General features: G+C 33.4%; 1 protein-coding gene across 1 annotated transcript; it reads left to right on the forward strand.

Annotated features, from left to right (window-relative positions):
* The first annotated feature begins 11549 nt into the window (after nt 1–11549).
* On the forward strand, nt 11550–19866 carry LOC128202636 (interferon alpha-inducible protein 27-like protein 2B). The gene is made up of 5 exons (XM_052935522.1): nt 11550–11602; nt 16970–17014; nt 18662–18863; nt 19196–19306; nt 19526–19866. Exons 2-5 carry the CDS (start codon nt 16988–16990, stop codon nt 19642–19644), a joined length of 459 nt encoding a protein of 152 aa, XP_052791482.1. The 5' UTR covers nt 11550–11602; nt 16970–16987; the 3' UTR covers nt 19645–19866.
* Nucleotides 19867–22771: the final 2905 nt, after the last annotated feature.

Below are 22771 nucleotides of genomic sequence, written 5' to 3' on the forward strand. Positions count from 1 at the left end.
TCCCTTAAATAAGTGAAAACATTTTTTTCAGTATACTGATATGTGATCTTTATAAACTAAATCTAAGATTTGAGAATGATCCGTTACTGAGCTGATGAAAATGTGTATCATTTTTTTATTGACAATTATTTATTCAATAGAAACAAGTTTATTTGAAATAAGGCTACCAGTGATTTCAAGTGATAAACTGTGGTTTTAGCAAATGAGTGATAGAAGGGTGCTGCACCCAGTCTTTTGTTGGTAGAACTATTCTGCCATAATGGAGAACATTATATGATTATTAATTATTAATACAAACCTAAAAAAATTCTGGTAGTTGAAGCCTATAAATGCTTGAATTGAAGACATTTATAATATTGTTTGTCAAAATTAGTTACTTCACTGCCTGATAAAATGTACCTTAGCAACTTTTCAGTTTCTCTTCAATATCTTCATTTTTAAAACCTTCCTGAACCCTATAAACATTTTAAGCTTTAACTTTTACCTATGAATAAGCATCAAGAATATCATTTGTGATGTACTATGTGGCCATTTGCACTTCTTGAAACTACATAATGACGTGTACATGCTAAGTAGTTAGTATGTTAAATACATTGTTTTCATTTTGTAAATGTGCCCATTTATTAACTGATCTTATTATAAAATAGTGTAAATTATGCAGTATTGTTATGTTTATTAAATTAAGAGTATATTAACCACCATTTCATGTTTTATGAGCAATGAATAACTATACAAAAATCACATTTAAGGTAAATTGGTTAAGTTGGTGTGATTATAATCATGTTTGTGGCCTGTTGCCATGGTAACCAGGATAAAAAACAAACCCTTAAAGACCATTCAAATAAGATAAATTGTAGTAAATTACAGTAGTAACATACTTTAACCTCAAGATATACATTGGTTTGTATTAGGTGCAAGTTCCAACCTAATAGTGTGAAAAAAATCCAATAAACTACGGTACTTGGCGAACAGTTTTTATTTATTCTGACATTTGTCAAATACATACACCAGGTACCGTAAGGTATGAGGATATCAATTAATATTGAATACTTCAGATGACATTTATTGTATATTTAAATGCAAATTTAACCCCAAAACGCCTTTTGTCAATAACGGTTGCCATGGTAACCAATTAATTTTCATGTATTTTCTCAATAATAATTGAGAATGGTTTTGAAAATATGTTAGTGTCGTTATAATGTGGGAATTGTGTATATTGTAGTAATGCATATTTATTGCATCTGTGAATACAAATGTTTCAATAAATTCTTGAAAGTCACCGAATTTCCAGCTGTTTCTTAAACAAGTGCCCTTCTAGTTTTTGTCATAATTTCGTTAAAAATAGGAATTTTTGAATTTTCTCTTCAGTACTTTAATCCTAAAGAATAGGACTGTCAGAAATTACTCATATCTCATTTTCGCCCAAAAGGTGGTTTCGGGCAAAAAATCCCGTGGCTGGTCACATATATTTCAAACATTAAAGTTAATCGCTTAAACGATGTTAGGTCAAGTTTTTATTGCTCGACAATTAGTGATTGTCGGCGCCATTTAAGTTTGACTTTTGTATCGTTAGTGCATTGATGGATACGATTTGAACTTTATAACAAAAGTTATCAAACCATCACCTCAGATTTACAAAGACTTCATGTCAAAACAAAGTCAGAATTCCTTGTTTTAAAGATGCACTCCTACTCCCAATTCAGATTTACCACATTGAATAATATTGTTTCAATATTCCAAAGGATGAACAAATGTCAAAAACAATGGTTCTTATGAAGGATACCGAGTTAAGTTTGAAAGAAATGCGCACGTTATTTCTACCTTACGAGACAATAGACCACAGTAAATCTTTTAGCATTCACCAATCAATTGATAGTTTTATATTTTCTTCTTTTAAATGCACGGTAACAATCTTTTTATCAGTATTTTTTTTTATAAATGCATTATTTAGTAAGTAGTTAAAGGTTTATCAGTCAAAATTGATGTTTGTTATACATGTGTTTGTATTGATTTTGAATAAGAGTGTCACTTAAATTCATTTGTTGACATTTCGAGTTCATAAATTTTTGTGTAACTAACAAGTGTTTGAATGTCCGGGGTGATTTAGTTTGGGATCCATGAAGGGAAAACTTTCAATGAGCGAATGTGTTTCTGTTATCTTTTTATTGGCTTAAAGTATTGTATTTTGTATTATGTATGGGCCTAGATGAGCAAAAATAGATAGCATTTTTAGATAGCTGACATATTGTTGTGTATACGTTTAGGAAACCTCGAAAAAGGAAAGTATATTTCTCCCTTAATAGTTTCATACTTACATGGTTTTACCGGGTTTATGTTTAAACTTTTTGCTACTGAGCATGTTTCTGTAGCTTTTTGCATATATATTTACATTTTCAAAAAAACGGTAGGCACAATTAATTTCAAATTCTTACATATTGTAGGTTATAAACTACTAATTAATTTATACACTACTAATTAATTTCCCTATACATTCAAATTGAATGCAAACAGACACCACTTCAGATCGAAAAAATAAGTGAAAGTATTGGACTGAATTTAAAGTATAACCATTATCAATTATGTGCATCACGGAGATATAATATCAATCTGAAGTACCATTCTCAAACTTAGATAAACAGAGGGCATCCTGGACCACATCCTGTGTATTTGGATTAAGTTAAAACGTACCTGTACGGAATGGCACAATTCAAACTATGGAGCTGCCAATTACACCTGTCAATGTGAGTTAGACTCTTATTTAATCATCGAGTACACAATAGTTTTTATCATTTCATCGAACGCTTTGTCTCTGGGTATATTTTGAAGAAAAAAAATATACTGATTTAGTGAAAGTCAAAAAGTATATAAAAGACAAAAAGGTTGTTGACTTTTGAACCTTCCATGAAATGAAACAAGATTGTGTTATACGTTATCTGCTTTGCTACCAACTGCTAGGGATGTGCAATATGGGCTAAAGCGTGTTGCGATGTATAGAGATATTGCATCAGGGTATTGCGATACTTTCTTTGGCAAATATAAAATTCTTTTTAATTATTTCGAATGTTTCATTAAAAAATATTGGTTCACCTGGCATTCGAATTGAGCATGATGGAAAATTTATGTGAGGGCTTAGTACAGATAAACAAATTGTAATTCCAGAACAATCCAACAAACATTAATATATCATCGATGTTAAAAAAAGCCGCCCTGCCGTTAGCATTCGCTGGTACCAAGGTTGTTGCCGCCCCTCTTATACTGTCCGCTGTAGGATTTGGCGCTGGAGGCGTCGTTGCAGGAACTTAGGCACCAAAAGGGATGTCCGCAATCGCAGTGTCGAATGGCGTTGGCGTCGTTAGCGGAAGTAAGTCTTGTACGATTTTTTTTGTTTCGAACACATACCTCGTTTGCCTGTATTTAAACATGTTTTATCCATTGTTTTGTTTGTACTCTATATGGGTTATTGGACAGCATTCCGTACTTCATTTATGTTAACTGTCAATTATTTAAATAATGAACAGTCCAATTTTTTGACAGTCATTATTTAGATTACGGACTGTTACTAGAAATAGTAGTATGGTCTGTTTAACATACTATCGAATCAAGACATGTGTTGAAAAACTTGTTTTCTTTTAAATGCTAACACAAGTGGGTAAAACTGTGCAAAGTGAAGAAACATGTCTTTAACACCATTTTTATTTAGGGTTTACATTTAAACACTATGTGTTGTAGATTTTACATCAGCATCAGTATGCTTTTTTTTCTCCAAATGTCTTAAACCATTTGATATCACATATTTTGGACAAATACAGTAAAAACCTTGGCTTCCGCGTGAAAAGTAAGGACATAGATAATATTCGGTCAAAGACAGATCCTAAAATATTTTATATGCAAGAAATATCTTTTTTTCGAAATCAACCGAATATGTTTAAAAAATTTGGAAAAAAAACACATTGATTCTACAGTATTTAATCAAACAATACACAATACAATATTCTTGAACGGAGTGTATCATCAACGTACCCTTTGATATTAAATTTAAAAAATAACGATTTCATTCCCTAGGTGATCAAACCGATTTAAAATGATTAATTGAAGTCACAAGGCACCAGAATTCCTTTTTATTGCTGAAGTGATAATAAAAAGCCTAGTTTGTTAGGGATGAAACACCTTTATATACCCAATGTACCCAGTAAGCAAAATAAAAAAATGACATTGTAGGGAATTATCATGTTTTATTACGGTCATTTCTAATCCATAGTAAATATAAGTAATGGTTCATTTTTTAAATAAATGTGGACACCAATCATTACACGGACAGTCTTTTACTAGCACTAATTAGTTTAAAGAATTCACGTTATAAAGTGTCAGATATCAAAAGCATTGATTTCGTGGGAAATGTGAACATAATGCTTGTAAAAGATTGTTAAACGTCAGCAAAAAATAAAATAAAAATCTCTTTTGTAATGAAATATTGAAATGCGACATAGCAAACCCTGTTATGACCGAAAATTTTAATGGTATTTATGTTTATCAATACACTTTGACATTATGTAAATGAAATCAAATGTAAGCAATTTTTGAAATTGTTGCAAACACATTATGTGAACAATTCCTTCGATAACGATTTTTGTGAAAACAAATATGCATTAAACTAACTTTCCGAACATTCACCACAAAGAACTGTAACAGATGAATGTTACTGTTTGAACTACTGCAACATAAATTACGTCACTATCTTACTGACGTCACATCATGCATATGTCTTTTTACAAACCACGTGCGACGTTTTGTATAATCAGTGTTTTATCGAATAAGATTTGGTTCATTACAAAAGACACATGATAAAGTTTTATTTTAAAGTTTGCGTAATGAGCCTTGACCCATCACTAGCAGAGAGTTGAGAAACGAACTGCTGCAAACGGTGCACTCTGGCCGTGAATCAGCGTACCAGCATACCATCGAAGGCTGTGTCAATGGGCGAAGATACATGGCACCTAATTTGCGGTTTAGTGATCTGGAATACATATTATATTAACATTAAATATACGACGATAGAATGCGAGGCTATTCATCCATTAATATACATTTTTTTCTCTAAGCCACAAAGAATAAAAGTAAAATATATTTTCTATTGAATATTAGGTTTTAATTTGAGCGATTGTTATGAATAATAAGTTAGACCATTATCATTATACATTATGTACGATAAACATGATTATGTTTTTGGAGCGAGAGAAGCGAACCCTTAGAGTTTACAATATATTCAAGGGGCTACAACAGGCACCGATCACAGGATTAAACTTAACTCATTTTTTTTTGTTCGGTATAGTTTCGTAACATATACATATTTTAGAATTTATCTTTTCAAAGAAAATATCGTCATGATAATCCTGAAAACCCAATTTTAATCTTAAGTAATAAGTAAAACTCAAGATTATGTAAACATTATTTTCACTAACTGAACTAACTGACATTTTCAGCTTGTTATGTTTCATACTTTATCGAGAATTTGACGCAAGAGTGGGTTCAAATTAGGGGATAAGCTTTTTAGAAGTCCCCCCCTCTCAAGAAAACATATATGCGTTATTATAGGCAGAGGGGTGGAGGTTCTCCAATGTAACAGTTTAATCTAAAATGACTTTGGTTCATTATGTTGCTTCCTTTTTCCGATATTGAAAACCTAATTACGTTTCAGCCTAACAGCTGTAGATTTTTTTTAAATACATTCCATTCTATTGGAAACATTTATATTTAACGTGAGTTTATAACCTACACTTTCAGCCGATAAAATCATTATGAGTCATTTATTAAACACCCTTCTTATATTACCGTTTACGTCAGTAAAATACATTGTGTCATCTCTGTATCAATTAATGAGATTAAGCTCTTCTAGATGACTAAGATTTTACACAATATGTTTTATTTTAATATTTTAATGTTCTTTCTGATATCATCTATTAAACGAAGTACAAATTGAGTATACTGTCGTAATTGCAATACAGCAAAAAGGTATGTCTTGTAATTAGTGGCGAGGATATTTTTTATTTTCTAAAAAATACCTTTAAATTATTACTTATGCATGCCCTGAACATTAAGTGTTATCAGTTTGAAGTTCATTTTTTAAAATATCATTTAAAGTTGTTCCTTCGATTGATTCTGTTATAAGCCAAACAATGACAATGTTCGAATTTAACATTGATTAAAGCATATTTTTATCTACTGGAAATATACATTATCTTTTATTAATCTGATAATTACTTATTTCTACCAAACATTAAAAACAGTAGAAAAGAATCTGAAAAGACTTAAAATAGCAGGTGTTTTCATATATCAACTAACATTTAAAAAAAAATGAATCGCCTTAAACTGACGTACTATTCATTTAGGCGAACAGGACATCTTCGTTTAGCTCGACGGTAAGGAACGGGTAGTCTTGTTGGCACTTTTCCTGTGTAACAAACCCTCCTAGTTGCTCTTTGAAACGTTCTCCGTATTCTCCGAGTATAACTGTCGTCTGTCTTTAATCTGGGCGTTCGTTTCGACGCGCAGGTTCCGGTGTTTCTGAACGGATAGGAGGGCGAGGTGAAGGCCTAGCTGATATAGTGGCGTTGAAAGCAGTTTCTGAAGCGTGTAGTCATCCCATATTTTCTCTTATTGCTCCTCGCAGATGACGTCGGTATTATTGTTAAAGAGGCCATGTCCATTTATGAACAGGTCTTTCATCTTCACATCAAGGACGCATCTCAGGTCACCAAAAGCCGCATCATCAAAAAAGATACAAAACGTCCTTTTTTCCTTGTCTGCGTCCAGAACAAGAAATCCACCGAAAATACAGTCTTTTCACAAAAAACTATCGTGCTCATAATAATTAGACTGTGTGAGACAGAATGAAATCTTGTCATCATACATCTTATAACCAGTTATGAAAAATGTTTGTTTGTTTGTTTTATAAAATTCCGATTTGGAGGTACTAACAATTCCATGTCCAATGGGACTGTGACTGAGGTTTGTGCAGCAGTTAGGTAAATTGAACATGGATATTCAGTCATCTTACTGACAGAGACCAGTCTGTTTTGCTTGAATATCCCTTATTCAAAGTAAAGAAAACAAAAACGAAGGTTCCGATATTAAATTTTGAACTCGGTTTATACCCATGGAATTTTCAATTAAAGATTATTAAATTATAATCATAACCATATTAATTATTAAAAAATAATATTTATCACATGCTTACCCTTGTTTTCCGTGTAATATACCCATTACGAATATTTTTATCTTACACATGTGTAAGATAACCTATCAGACATTTCGATTGGCCAGACTAATCACACGCAACCTAGATATCCATCCGCATTGTTTGTAAACAAAATGGTTTAAATGACAGCAAATACTTACCGTAATAATGAAGCTGTAAGACTTTCGGGAGAGAAATGGCTAACGAATCATAGTGCCAGAAAGCATCTTGTACACAAACTTTCTGATAACAATGTTCCGCCAACCAGATAATGCAGATTACTAGTCACAGAAATATCCAGTCAGTCAACAAATACAGCCACAATAGTGACAAACACCACAAGAATATTTCAAACATCTCCATCTTGACCAACACAAGCAATATGCAATCAATGCCATTTGCTTGCCAATTTAATCAGCTGTCGGTTACCGAAAACACAAATACGAATTCCGCAGCACAGACATCTCATTACACATCCCATGGCGGCTAGAACATCATGTTCTCTGGAAACATTGCTGGTGGAAATTAACTTTTTCAACAGCAACATCCATGCAGTACAGAGTAAGGTTTCGTCGTTATCATCTGCATGTTGTGAAACGCCATGTACACCAAGAAAACGCTGCAAAATCATCGTAGAAAGCGACAGCGAATAACTTTTAAATCCGTGCACACAGAAAACTTGACAGACCGATTTAGGTCACATAAACCGCGTGAATGCATGTACTCTGAGTGTGACGTCATCAAATTGTGTACTTATTGGGATTTTTGGTTAAAATCGTTTGTTATTCATGTTGTTGGATATTTTACTACACACTTTTGTATTTGTGACTTCTTAAGCGCTTTATCAGCTTTTAAAACTTGATAACTGCTAGTTACTTTTGTCATTTTAATTTGGAACTATTTATATGGCACATCGTTGACATTCTACTCTGAGTACTTTGGCTGTCAAACAATCGGTTCAGAAAACAGAACTTAATTGGTAATAAAAACACCGTTTTAAGCATGTGATAAAAAAGATCTGACACTCGTTGTCATTTAATTCAAGAATTTTATTAAACTCGTCCATGAAAGTTGTTAGTAAGCTCGCCAGAGGCTCGCTTACTAACAAATTTCATGAACTCGTTTAATAAAATCTTGTATTAAATGACAACTCGTGTCAGATCCTATATAAATAAGCGAAAAACTATGTTGATTTGCCTACGAATAGCACTTGGATGGGTCGGAGAGTGTTCAATAAGTTGACATCAACGCCATGAAATTCATTTTTAGACCTCGTTATTTAACAGATTTTAGTAAGTGAACACCTCAAACTCTCCATAATGTCAGCGACTGCATGCCTTTTACTGTTCTTTCTCAGACATAATGGACAGTTTCAGGTCTTTTAACTTTAGATTATATATTCACAAATACTATGTTTATAAGAACTCCTTGGTAAGAAAGTTCTCATAGGGAGATTTGAATCCAGTCATTTTTAGAAAATTCATTGGTCGAACTCTCATCCAGAACTAATTGTGCCATAGATTTTGTTGCATATTTGCATATCCGTAGAATATTTTTAAAACAAAAACACTCATGGCATTTAAAAAAGTGGAATATATGAAAATTGTAAATAAATGGTGTTTTAAGGACCAAAACTCATTCTTAATTTCCAAAGGTTTATTCGCGGTATGCCAGTCAGCAGGAACACTTGGACTGGCCGGAAGTACACTGGCGGGCATCGGGGCGGTAACCGGCACAGTTACAGCTGCTGCCCAGGAAGGAATACAGCATTATAGGTAGAGTAGTTCTTTTATTTGAAATCTGTATTTTCATAAATGTTAAAATGTTGACTGTATTTATTTTCATTTTATACTGACTTAGGTTTAGTTCGCACAAATATGGAGCATTATATTATATAACGATTATATGGCCGTTAAAGGCTGTCATCTTCAGTAAGACGGGTCCTTTGGGCATATCACATAATGTGCAAAATCGTTTGCTAATTGGATACAATCAACAAAACTAATCGCAATATCTTTAACTGTGACAGTAAAAAATGAAGATCGATAGCTAAATGTTCACGATCCCCAACACAATAATTAAGCGAAAAAATATATGGTTTTACTTAAGTAAAAAGTTTAATTTGTATCACCTAATTTAGAGAAACGTACCCAATCTCAGGAAGTGTAGTAGCACAACTTAATTATAAATCTTCATTTTTTTCTTCTCCAATTCCAGAACGCAGCAATAAGGAACAACAGATGACTCAAAGGAAGACGAGGAATCTGGAAATGAGATCGAGCAGGGGAATGACGAATTTTATATTAATAAAATGGACATGTAAATTACTAACTTATGTCAGGCTCTGATGAATTTGTTTGTTTATTTCGGTAATTAAAAAACTATAAACATTTGTATCACAAGAAGCTGCTTTCTTGAGTTTAAAAAAAAACATTCCTTCGTATTTTCTTACATTGGAGTAATAAGACTTGACTTCGATGTCCTTTCGCCAATGACATCGGCCTTCCAATTGAGCATCAAACTTTTTACTGAAAATGGAATGAAATTATGTGGGGGTCAGTAGGTCGATCAAACATTCAAATGTATTTTAAATACTTGGTCCATATAACAACTAGAATATTTCTGCCTAAGACCATGTAATGGTTATATTTTTATAGCTGTTTGCTGACCCTTAATGTTTTGGAGCTCAGTCTGTTAAAGGTCAAGGTATTGTACAAGCCCCAGGTCGAAGTTTGAAATATTTATGTTTGGAAAAAATAATCTAAAGGGTAAGTCAGAAACATAGGAATAATTGGTGCTCTACAATTCAAAGACGTTTTAAAGTCATAAAATTCCCATTCCTATTATGGCTGAGACAAAATACTGCGATAAAGTCAATATTGTACAACATTAACCGCTAAGTGTGACTGCCCTTTGAGATAAAAGCAAGAATATTCGCAAAATGATCTGTCATGTGCTCTACAGTTATGTTATCAACAATTGTAAAGCGGGAGTTATTGGCCTTCCTGAATATGAGCACAATCAATTTTCGTTTGATTATGTTTACGAGCTAGAAGGCAAACACAGCATGTACTATGATTTTGAGTTTTACACAATGTCAAAGAATGAACAATAGTTTACAACCCAACATATTCTGATACGGTTCCATAATTTATTACACATTTCAAAGCATACACTTCTTTATTAAAGAAGAAGGCGTGTCAAAATGTATGGAGAGTTTTCAGTCGTTAAAACATCAAAAATCCACCAAAAATCAAATACGAAGCCTGTCCAATCAACACTAAGAAAACTATGTGTACGCATCGTAATTTAACATGGTCTGTAAATGGAAAACCATATGAATTCGATGATGGTTATACAATTTTATTGGGACCTACATCATCCAACGATGTCTTTCTTGGTGAAATAGATTTACGTTAGTTCTTTACTGTAAACAAAAGGCTATTCAATATCGGATTCAATTCTGAAAAATTCGAATTCATTGATGTTTACTTGTTGTTGTTTTTGTAACAAAAATAACGTGTTTGCAACATTAATAATGTAGGTAAACGCACAGATTGTTGATGCAAGTTTCTAAAAAAGGTTTAAAATCTTGGATCTTAACAAAACCTGTTCTTTAACACAATCTATTAGTGTTAAATGGTATCAATTGTCTCAGAATGCCAATGAGACGAAAATAATAAAAACACGAAATAGTTTCCTGCTCCTCAGTTTCTGTGCAGGTTCGGTTATAGTCTATTTGAATGTGACAAAGCACGACGGTTCAATGTTTTTAGCAGTCAGCTTGCTCATTAAAATTCCCTTTATTTTAAAGAAATCAAAACAGGGATGGCATCCTCACTTCAATTGAAGAGTGAAACTTATAAAAACTACAAAAGCTTCAATACTTTAAAGGGTTTGATAGGAAAAGCTCTATGCGGTAGCATTACATTTGTCAGTCAACTGTATTTGTGAAATATTTCTGACAGAGAAATTACATGGGCAGTGGTTTCCCATGTTAAAACCAAAAGCAGGGGATAGTGTAATGGGTGACAAGGGGTTTTGCATACAAGACACGTTCGTTGAGAAAGATGCTAGGTTGAACATATCACCATTTTAGGACGGTATGAGGAATTGACTGACATTGAAGTGAAAATGACATATAGTATTTTAGCTAGAAGAATTCATGTCGAAACAGCATTTAATTTCGAAACGCTTATGACTATGTCGTCAGCAGTTTCCGCTTATACTATATAATCAGCTAACTGGTCAATAGTTTAGCACGATTTTCAGAAAGCATATGACCCACTATTTCAGCGATAAGAGATGCGTCTTATCGGAAACGTTTGCGTTTCAGTTAAATTAAAACAAAAAATAGGATACATAAAGGTGAGATTTTCCTTTTATACTTAAATAAAATTAACACAAATGTATTACCCTGTCAATCAAGACTTTGTTTTATATGCATTAAATTTATTTTTACGCGAAAAAAGGTCGTCTTATTAAGTTGATGCATATACACCGGATGTACCTGATACGTACATTTCGGATGAATACAACACGAGATTTCTAATAATCAATGTTTTCCTGTAGTAATAACCACAGGTTCAATGCCCTGGACTCCCACTTTTTAAGTACACACGATACATGAATACCTCATTAATGTTTAGCTTCAAATCAAAATTCGTGGCTACTACTGTCTGAGATCTACTCCCGTACTGGTAACTACTAAAGTTCGCCGACCCTAGTTATTTGTTTTCCATTGATGATATGAAAACGAACAAGAATAACATCAAACACAAATGTGCAGCCCGACCGGGGGTGCGTTTCAGAGACGATCGTTAAGGCGATCGTTAGCTGATTTTGGTAGTACGACCAAAAATACCGATCGGCACCGTTTCAGAGACGCAACGTGCACCTGCTTTATCGTCAATTCTGATCGTAAACCTACGACCGACTAGAGGCACTCGTAAACTTAACGATCAAGATGGCGGATGAAGATTTTCTCCATATCAAAGTATATTTTAACTTTTTATCAACATTTAAGAGTTTAATATTGCGTGTAGCACGTTCACTGGTGTGGAATTTTCTATCAATGTTTAAAAATAGCTCAACAGTACGAAAATGTTCTATTTCCGCCGATCTGTCAAAAAAATGATTTTAACTGTAGAAGATGTAAGCTTTATGTTATATTTAGTTAATGCGCTGACATTGTGTACATCTTAGGCATTGAATATGATGTAGAATTTGATTTGCTTTCATTGCTGTGTAACATGTCCTGTAAAACATTTCTTGATATTCATATTTTTCGGATGGTTTTTAATTCGGATAAATAAATGCCTGTACAACAAACAGATTCAATGTAATGTTACCGGCCTCTATGGCATATTATAGTCAGTGAATTATTAAACAATGTTACCATTTATTGAATCATGTCATGATATAAACATTTCATTCTTTTCCTTATAGTTAAACATCTTAATCTGGTGCTATTAAAGTCTGTAAATATACCTGTACTGTAAACACCACTGTCACAACCAATTAGTTGGTTTATTTGATAGTTTAATACCATGCACAATATCTGGTCACAATGTAATCATTTTAATTCATCTTCACTTGTAAAAGCTGATTGTTTTTACTAAGTTATCATATGTTCTTTGTAGAACTTTGCAGTATCACTATATGTATACATGTGAGCATTCAAATGACAAAAGATACATCTTTTCTTTTTTCAGACATACCATTTGATGCCGTGTGCACAACAAAAACCTAAGATGAAAGATTGACAACAAAGTGTCATGGTCTTGATGGAATATGCTGTGCTCCTCAGACCTCTTAGACATATATTTAATAATGGTATGGAAAAGGGAAATAAAATCTAATGCTTGTTTTATAAAAGATAATATACTGTAGGTATAGTTAACATACATGTATGAACACATTGTCATAAGGACTATTAAAGTAATTTAACTGCAAAACCATTTTATGTATCTGCAGTTAACCACAGGCTATGTGCAGATGATAATTGATATTCTATATACTCACTTTTAAAAGTTTAAAATTCAATAAGACACAAACCAATTTTATGAATAATACAATGAATTTTATATTAATACCTTGTTGAGCATCTTATATATAAATTTTGAACAGTTAATACTGGTATAACATATGTGATATTTAGCTAGGTATAAACATTGAACTAGAAATAAATTGGTACCAGAATGGTGTGTTTCATGTTTTCTTACATACCCTACTTATTTTCATTTTTTTTTTTAAATTAGAAATAGTTTTTATAAAATATACAAACATGTAAACTATTAAAAGGTGTAACATAAATGTATTGTTGTATTATGTAGTGCTGTATTAAACAATATATTATAACTTTTTGTCTTTTTCAGGCCACTGAGTCATCCAAGGTTTCAGACATCTAGAATATGCTCATGGTCAGTCTTCAAGATACTCACCCAAGCATTCCAATGTGAATAAGGATACTGTGACAATACAGTACTTACCAACATCCACTGGAGATACCAGACCAAGCAGACTTTAAGCTACATATATATGGACACAGACAATACAATTCATTGCATATTCCAACACAGCATAAAATTTCAAACTGTTTCATAGGCAGTGAGGCATTTGTCCTAACCTCATAAGTTGAAATGATTTTTTTTTTTAAGTTTGACTTTGAATTGGAAAAGCCATTAACATTTGATTTTCCAAAACATATATTTATATAGTGTCATCTGTCCATTTGTACATATTTTCCTCCAAGCATTTAAACAATTTTGAATTATAAAGGAAAAATTTAAATGAAACATTTATTGAATCCTATGATAATATATGAAACACACACAACCATGGTTGTTCATGTAATATTACCATTGATTTAATTTCAATGAAACGTTCATACTACTTTTTTATAGAAATTTAGTGAATGTTTTGATATTTCTGAATACAAATAACTTGTTGTTGTTGTTATTTTACTTTGACTGGCACATCTTTGCACATAATGCGTTTTGATGAGACTAGCTTGTAAAATAGCTATATTTCTTTCAGTCATTATGTGTATCAAGTCTTTGAATCATGTCAGCAACTGTTTATTTTATTGTTAAATAATGCGTTTTGATGAGACTAGCTTGTAAAATAGCTATATTTCTTTCAGTCATTATGTGTATCAAGTCTTTGAATCATGTCAGCAACTGTTTATTTTATCAAGTATTATGAATGGATCTAATATACTGTTTATTTAACAGTTATCACAACGATTGACACAATAAAGATTGATTTATGAATTGTCTTCATACAACATATCCAACCAGTCAAAATTATATTTTTGAACCATTTCCCAAATGCAATACCTCTAACTCAAAGTGTTGATGCATAAAAGTATGAACTTTACCTTATATGAACTAATGCCAGTTGTTGGGAATACGAATCAGTCATCATCATCATCATCATCATCATCATCATCATCATCACCACCACCACCAACACCACCACCATCATCAATCATCAACAACATTTACGCATCATCATTGTCATCATCGTTACATCATAAATAGTATCATTGTCGTCGTATCATCACCATCATTATAATCATTATATTCATCATCGTCGTTGTCTCTGCATTATCATTGTCGTCGTCATCCCACCATCATTATCATCACCTTAGTCGTCGTAGTCCTTGTATTATTATCATCATTATTATTATATCATCATCGTCGTTGTCGTCGCATAATCGTTACTATCATCATCAGCACCATGCTGCACGTTTGCATTTACTTCTCAGGGCAGTCATAATACCCGTACTTTAAATAATAACTTTAAAATTAGCTGCCTGCATGAAACCAATCGTATTTTGTTGTCCAATTTTATCAGAGTTACACAAAAATTTCTACGGTGAGTCGGGTTTCCCGGCAGAAACAGAATCATATTCATCATTGTGTAATAGTAGTCACTTGCAAGCACCCATTTTGATGCCATTATATTACTCATATTCTTAGAACAAATGCCTTTTGAATACTCCACAAGCAGCACAACGCATAAGACTTACATTAAATTGTGAGGCGGCTTCCGATGGTTTCAACACCCACCCCAGTGGCGGGTCCAGGGATACATAACTGGGGTGTACACAACCGTAGAAAAACGCTATGTATGTATCAGCATTTTACCCGAAAAGGTATCAATTTATGTTTTAAATAAACTTCATTTTCTCGCTAACGACGGGGGGGGGGGGAACACGGGCCATTGTGCCCCCACGATATATAGCCGCCACTGCCTCCAACAAAATGTCCTACTATAGATATAAGTGTAGCATTAGAAGCAAATAGTCAATCAGTTTGTATCGTAACATTAATTGATTCCATTATTGGATGTATTATTATTATTATTATTATTATTATTATTATTATTATTATTATTATTATTATTACTATTATTATTATTATTATTAATAAATGACAGGTGCGCTCACCAGTTTAATATGACGTGACGTCATTTTACTTCAGACTGTGTCACTCGCTTTAACGCTGAACTTTATCGTTATATTTTACGTACGACCGGAGAGTTTACGAGACGTTTCTGAAACGCCTATATGATTATCGTTAAATTGGTCGTTATTATGATCGTAAATTTACGATAATGGCAGATCGTAAAATCTATCTGAAACGCACCCCTGGATTCCAACTGGGAATCACATCTCCCAAACAAGTGACCAGATTCCAACCGCGACATAAGCCTCCTCAAATTAAGAAATTCGTCCTGAAACCCCAGAGTTGTGTGTATTGAATTTTCAGAAAAACAATGAATACCAAAGTTTAATGCTATAAAAGGTAATATCCTGCTACGACATAATCTGCTCTAACGATCACCATAAAACTGTAACGATCGCTGTAATTATTAAGTCTAAAGCCGTCCCATAAAGCAATACACTCGATTTTCAATCCGTGTTTATTTTACACATATGCCGCCATGTTAGAGAACATATCATGAGTGAGTATGCGAATAGTTCCCTGTTTGTATCAACGGTATAAAAGCGTTGCGTGCGTTACAATTATTTGTGTATACGAATAAAGGTTGGCATAAATTTCGTTGCCCGAAATGTCTGAATATTGTTTTGTTGAATCCGTGGGCTATGTGGATGGGGACGGTGTGTGTGTTGGTGGGGAGGGAGGGTGACACGACTTAAGTCGTGTAGGAAAAACCACGAACCCTACCGCTGTGCTGCTATCGTGATTGTATACAATATATGCACGCTTTAAATTGATACTAGTAGTTTTAATTCAAATAAATTGAAACGTATGTGGCATAGTAAAATATATTTAAATACGCAAGTTAAGCTGTCAAGTGGTGTTAGTATGTCGAGTTATGACGAGACGTGTAACAATGGCGCCCATTTATGCTTCACATAAGTTTTGTGCTGTTATTGTTTTAATTGATAAGATTTCAACATCGTATGAAATCAACAAACCACCACCCCCACCACGACAAAATAGCAAAGGCTATATGACATCAGTAATTCCTAATTTGATTATCATATCGAATAAATGCAATTGTGTTTAATAGACCCGTGTGAAAGTGCCCATGGCGATAAAGGCCGAAAAGAGATATATCAGCCCAAATTAATTAAAATGGCAGATATATGGTTATTTATACATTAAATAAACGCCGAACAAGAAAGAAAGCTTTCGTACATTCATTCAAACATTATTTTAAATATACACACACTTAATAACAATATATGACATATTGTAGACTGGCACATTTCAAACTATGGAGCTGCAAGGAACACCTAGCAACGTAAGTTTGACCCCAGTTTTATCAACGGGTACGCAGTAATTTATCTATGAAATCCATTCATGTAAAGCTAGCTCATTTTTTCCATGAAAAATATTGAGTTATTGTAAGCATTGGTGTTGTTGTCGGCTTCGACGGCCTATACAATATTAAACTTGTTCAAGATATTCAGATGAAACTTGGTACATATGTTGCCAGAGACAAAACGCACCAAGTTCACCAAAGCCCTTGTCTCTAGCTTTATATTTTGTTGCCTTTTTGTTCCATAGAAGGCTTAATTGCTAATTATATTCTGAACAAATATGACTGACAAAATTTGAATTTTATAATTATTAATTGTTTTAGAGACAACACTAAATGGTATTGGTGAGTATCGTTCCTATAACAAAATGATTGTGATTAGTTTTCTGCAGCACTACCAACTGCTAGGGGTGGGTTACATAGGCAAAGGCGTATTGCCATAAATCACGATAATTTCATCAGCGTATCGGTATACATTTTTGACCAAAAAAGAGCATTGATGTAAATAATTTCACTTACTAATTTTGATCACACTGTTCGGAAAAAAATGATAACGATATAACTCAATTATGTATGTACAATATGTATTCGTCATAACTTGATTTGCATCGGTATAGTGTGAAAGGTTTGTCTACACTGATGATTTCGCGATGAGCATAACTTTTGTAAAGTTTTCAGTAATAATTTAATTTGTAAAAATGTTTGACACGGAAATAAATTGAAGATAAACACAAGAATACAATCCATTAAAAATTGGCAAAAAATATCACATCACAAACGGAAATATTAATATCATTGGCCCTTCGTGTCAATATGTATCACTTATGTTTTGCATCCCGATACATCGGCTTATCGATCATATCCCATATCCTAATTAACTGCACGATAAAATATAAAATTACAAATGTACATCATTTTTGTTCAAAACGTCATTGGCTCTTAGGCGAGGTGTGACAACGAATTTTGAACATAACTTGATTCTTATTGGTCTACAAACAATTGTATCCACGAAAAATGTATACATTTCTATGTCCCTGAAAGCGAACATATTAAAAATCGCACTGACTGTCTGCTTTGCTGGGTTTAAGTGTCCGGGCGGTGACTTTGCAATGCACGGAGGTCCAGTTTCGAAAATCATAACACAACACTTTTTGTTTGCGTCATGTGAAAGACCCAGATACTCCTCACTTCGTCAACCCCGCACACACACACACACACACACACGCGCGCGCGCGCGCGCACACACACACACACACTTGAGATCAACCATCATGGCTTTTTACATATGCTCATTATATAATTAATTCAATACCTAGGCCACAAATGGAGAAACGTGTTATATTATAATATGAACTATTCATAAGAAGACGAAATATGGGGACCGGAATTTGTGTTTATTCTTAGATAATCGACAAACGCTGGTAGTAGTGAAGATCGTATATTTCCCTTTAAATTAAGGTGTCCTGTGTCTAAGTATATACCAAACTACTTGTGTAATTAACTATGCCTTTTTTCTTTTAACCCTTTCAAATTGTTCACAAAATAAAATGGGATCAAGCGGCATCCGAATAGGCATGATGGTAAACAAGGTCTTTATAGTTAATAACTTATAAACAAATTCTTTTCCAGAACAATCCAACAAACAATAATTCACCGTCGTGGATTAATAATACTGCCCTGCCCTTTGCAGTCGCTGCAGCCTCGGTTGTCGTCGCTCCTATTGCTCTGTCCGCTGTAGGATTTGGCGCTGGAGGCATCGTTGCAGGATCTTGGGCAGCAAAAGGAATGTCAGCAATTGCGGTGTCGAATGGCGTTGGCGCCTCTGCCGGAAGTATGTTCTGTAGCATTTTTTTTCCTTGGAACACTGACCCAGTTTACCTGTTATATCATATTCACAAACAACATGTTTATAAGAACTGCTTGGTAAAAAGTTCGGAAGAGAAATATGGATCTGGTCATTTATTTCATGGGTCGGTATCCAATCCAAAGTGTATTTTGCCATAAAGCTCATTACATTTTCTATTTCATTTCGATTTTGTGCATATACAAACTACAAAAAAGCGTATTCATAAAAAATATTTCTCAATTTAAAAGGTGGAAAAAGATTAGTTTGGTCAATTAAAGGTCATTGAAAAGGCCATAACTGATGTTAAATTTCAAAAGGCTTCTTCGCGGCATGCCAGTCAGCAGGAGCGCTTGGAATAGCCAGCAATACACTGACGTGGATCGGGGCATTATCCGGATCAGTAACAGCTGCTGTACAGAAAGCAATAAGTAACCTTTAAAAAGAGTACTTGTTTAAAACTTTAATCTGTTAAAACGTCACTTATGTCAAAAGATATGTTGTTTTTATTTTTTAAACTTAACCCTTAATTGAAGTATAAGTATATATCACCAAATATGGAAGATTTTCTTTACTTTACGTGCAGCAGCATAGCGTTTGTTCTTACATGACTTACTTGTTGCATTCTTCATTCTTTTTCTCACTTTCAGATAACAACAAAGGTAACGGGACCAACGGTGACACAGAAGAAGACGAGGAATCAGAAGAAATGATGAGGAGAAAGGAAGTGACGAATCATTTAATAAAATGTAAACATGTTAAATACTAAATAATGACACAAGATCTGCTGCACTCTTCTGATTATATGGGTTATTTACAACCATAAACATTTCTTTCAAATGACAATAATTGTTTCTTATTTAATAAAAAGTAATCATGTAAAATACTAAATAATGTCACAAGATCTGCTGCACTCTACTGATTATATGGGTTATTTACAACCATAAACATTTCTTTCAAATGACAATAATTGTTTCAAGGGGAATAGTAATGCGCTAGAAATGAAAATAAAATATTAACTTTTATAACAAATTTGTTATGTTATATTGTTTTACATAAGTAGCCATTTTATAAAAACATGGACAGCTTCAAGTGTCATGCTAGATCCTATATGTTTTATAAAGCTAGCATTAGTATTATGTAAGATCCTGTATGTAATGGTGCTAGCCGGGTTACTCTGGGTGGATGTATGCATATAAACGGTTACATGCGACTTTTAATTGTACAAACTGCTATATAATTTAGAAACAGAAATTTGCTCCTCAGATATAATTAGACATCAATGGTTTATAGCTGACTTTGAATTCATTAATACCTTACCGATTTAGTCGACTGTTTATTTTCTCAGTCCGTCCGTCTTCAATTGTTACCTATTTGTACCTTCTACAGCAATCAGTTATCAGTTACAGTTTCATGACATAGGGAATTCACGCAATCAACTAAATATAATGTATTGCCGAGGAGCAAAATTCAATATAGTTATTATCCAACTCCTTAGACATGCAGTGATTCCATTCAGTTAATTAATCAATTAAGTTTACAGTCCTATCGAATCACTTAGATTCTACTCTTAAATTTAAGATTGATATAAGTTGTTAATTGAATATGGTGGCCCCATTCAAAAACAATACAAGTCAATTTTACAAAATACTACCTTATTTGAACATTTATTACTGATAACACAACAATATATGACTAATTATCATAAAAACGAGACATTTTGGTGAACGATTGTTTCCCTTTATTTGTTTCTTGATGGTGTCGACGGTAGCTAGAGCCGGCATAAATTTATTGGGTTCTGTTATTTTGCCAAGTAATAACAACCAGCCTGCAATAAATATCCAAGATATTTATTTATGAAAATAAAGTATGACTGTAGTCAACAACCGATAATGGCAAATGCCCAGACATACAATGAACAATACGTAAACAATACAACAAAAAACAAATACAACCTACCTGCAATAAATATCCAAGATATTTATTTATGAAAATAAGATATGACTGTAGTGACTGTAGTCAACAACCGATAATGGCAAATGCACAGATTATAGCATTTGACAAATTAAGAACAGTCATGCGTGAAAAGTTAGTTGAACAGAATTAGAATGATCACAGGACAGTAGGGGCGGAGATTTAGTTAAGAATAATTAGGCTCATAGAATAGAGATCACAGGACAGTAGGGGCGGAGCTTTAGTTGAGAAATAAAACGAATCATAAAAATAGAGAAATGGTAATTTGAATTACTCCAGCAACTTGGTATATTGAAGCAAGGCTCCTGACAAACAATCACATTTAAAGATAATTTATTACAATTTATCCAATACAAATCCTGTGATAATGGTATGTAATGATGAACAAAATTAAAGTTAGGTGTGGTCGCAACCATTCAAATAGTTTATGTTGATACCACCTTTATCAGTAAAAATTAACAGCTACAAGTATATAGACAGCATAGAGTCTTTATTTAATAAAAAGTGAGGTCGTTCGTCTAAAATTTCCAAATGTGATCGATCCTGTTTTTTTTACCTTTATTATAATCCTTTAAAATAAAAACAACATCATCAACAACATCACCACTCTCATTGAAAGATATTTTCAATAATTATCATCTATATTTTAATTCCTTAATCAAATTCAGTAGTGTATTTTTTTTAATCCATACATGATAACACACTAATTGAGCAACACTTCATGTTGTTAGGGGATTCTTTTCCGGTTGCAGGGTAGAACATTTTCGGCTCCCTAGACACTGAAACATTGAACAAATGCATGTACTATTTCAATTCATAAATTATTATTCCTCCATGTATGAGCCGGAGTCCCTAAGTGTGGACTGTAGAAGGATCTGTGGGACAACGCATAATGAAATGGAACAGTGTTGGTCCCAAAAAAAAAGTTAAAGACAGTTTACCAGTTTTAATATCCATGTGGAGATGGTTGACTGGAGTAATAATGTGATTTTTTTCTGTTTTTTTCCACCGAGTCGGCCAATCCTTTCAACACGTTCAAATCTCTGATTGTTGTGAGAAAGAAAGAGTTGAATCTGTATATCTTCCAGTAAATGCGATCTTTGTAAAACTTGCGGTTGCCCCTTGTCCTACTGGTGCATTTTCTGAGAAAACATTTATGCTGATGGCCACCAGACCCTTGTGTATCCGGAAGAGCATAGTGCGTCGTAACACTTTCCGGCGCGGATGTAGCAAATCCATGCCTAGGCTTTCCAGCATGTTGATCACGTATCCTCGGTTTCTTGATATGTAATCCCATCTGGCAAAGCGAGCGACTCATCTCTGGATCTGTTCAAGCGCACAGTTTTTGGTTTTATATGGGTTTCCTAGATGGTGGCTGCATACTCCATTCCTGATCTCACTAGATTCAATTCAAAATATTTATTTAGCTTTCAAGAAATACTAGTAAATGTAAGGAAAATAAAACATATATTTTGTTGCTGTTGTTGTCGAGAGAGACTAGCGCAATCAAGAGTACCACTGTAGCCCCATATCTCCCCCCGGATTATAGTAGGTAATGTACAAAAGGCAAATACAATAAGAGATCTTCAAAAGTGAGCTAGGGGCCGTGTATAAAAAAATCAAGAACACCGCGGAGCGAACTTAAACAACAGTATTTTATGTGTTTAAGTCGAACAAGATCAAACTAGTGTTAAACATATTGATGAAAGTGGTAATAAACTAATATCGTTCAAACTATTTAAAAAAAATGTTCATAAAACTAATAAATTCCTAGCTCAATTCCTAGATTGTAAATTGATAGGGTGTCGATAGCCGACAAATGGCGTTTAGTTACCGTGACACTGTAAACAAAAGAGAAAGTAATGTCCTAGTACATTCCTATGATTGATATTGAAATATTGACAAATATGTGGACTGTACTC

Source organism: Mya arenaria, chromosome 1, assembly GCF_026914265.1.
Source record: "Mya arenaria isolate MELC-2E11 chromosome 1, ASM2691426v1".
Lineage (NCBI taxonomy): Eukaryota > Metazoa > Mollusca > Bivalvia > Myida > Myidae > Mya > Mya arenaria.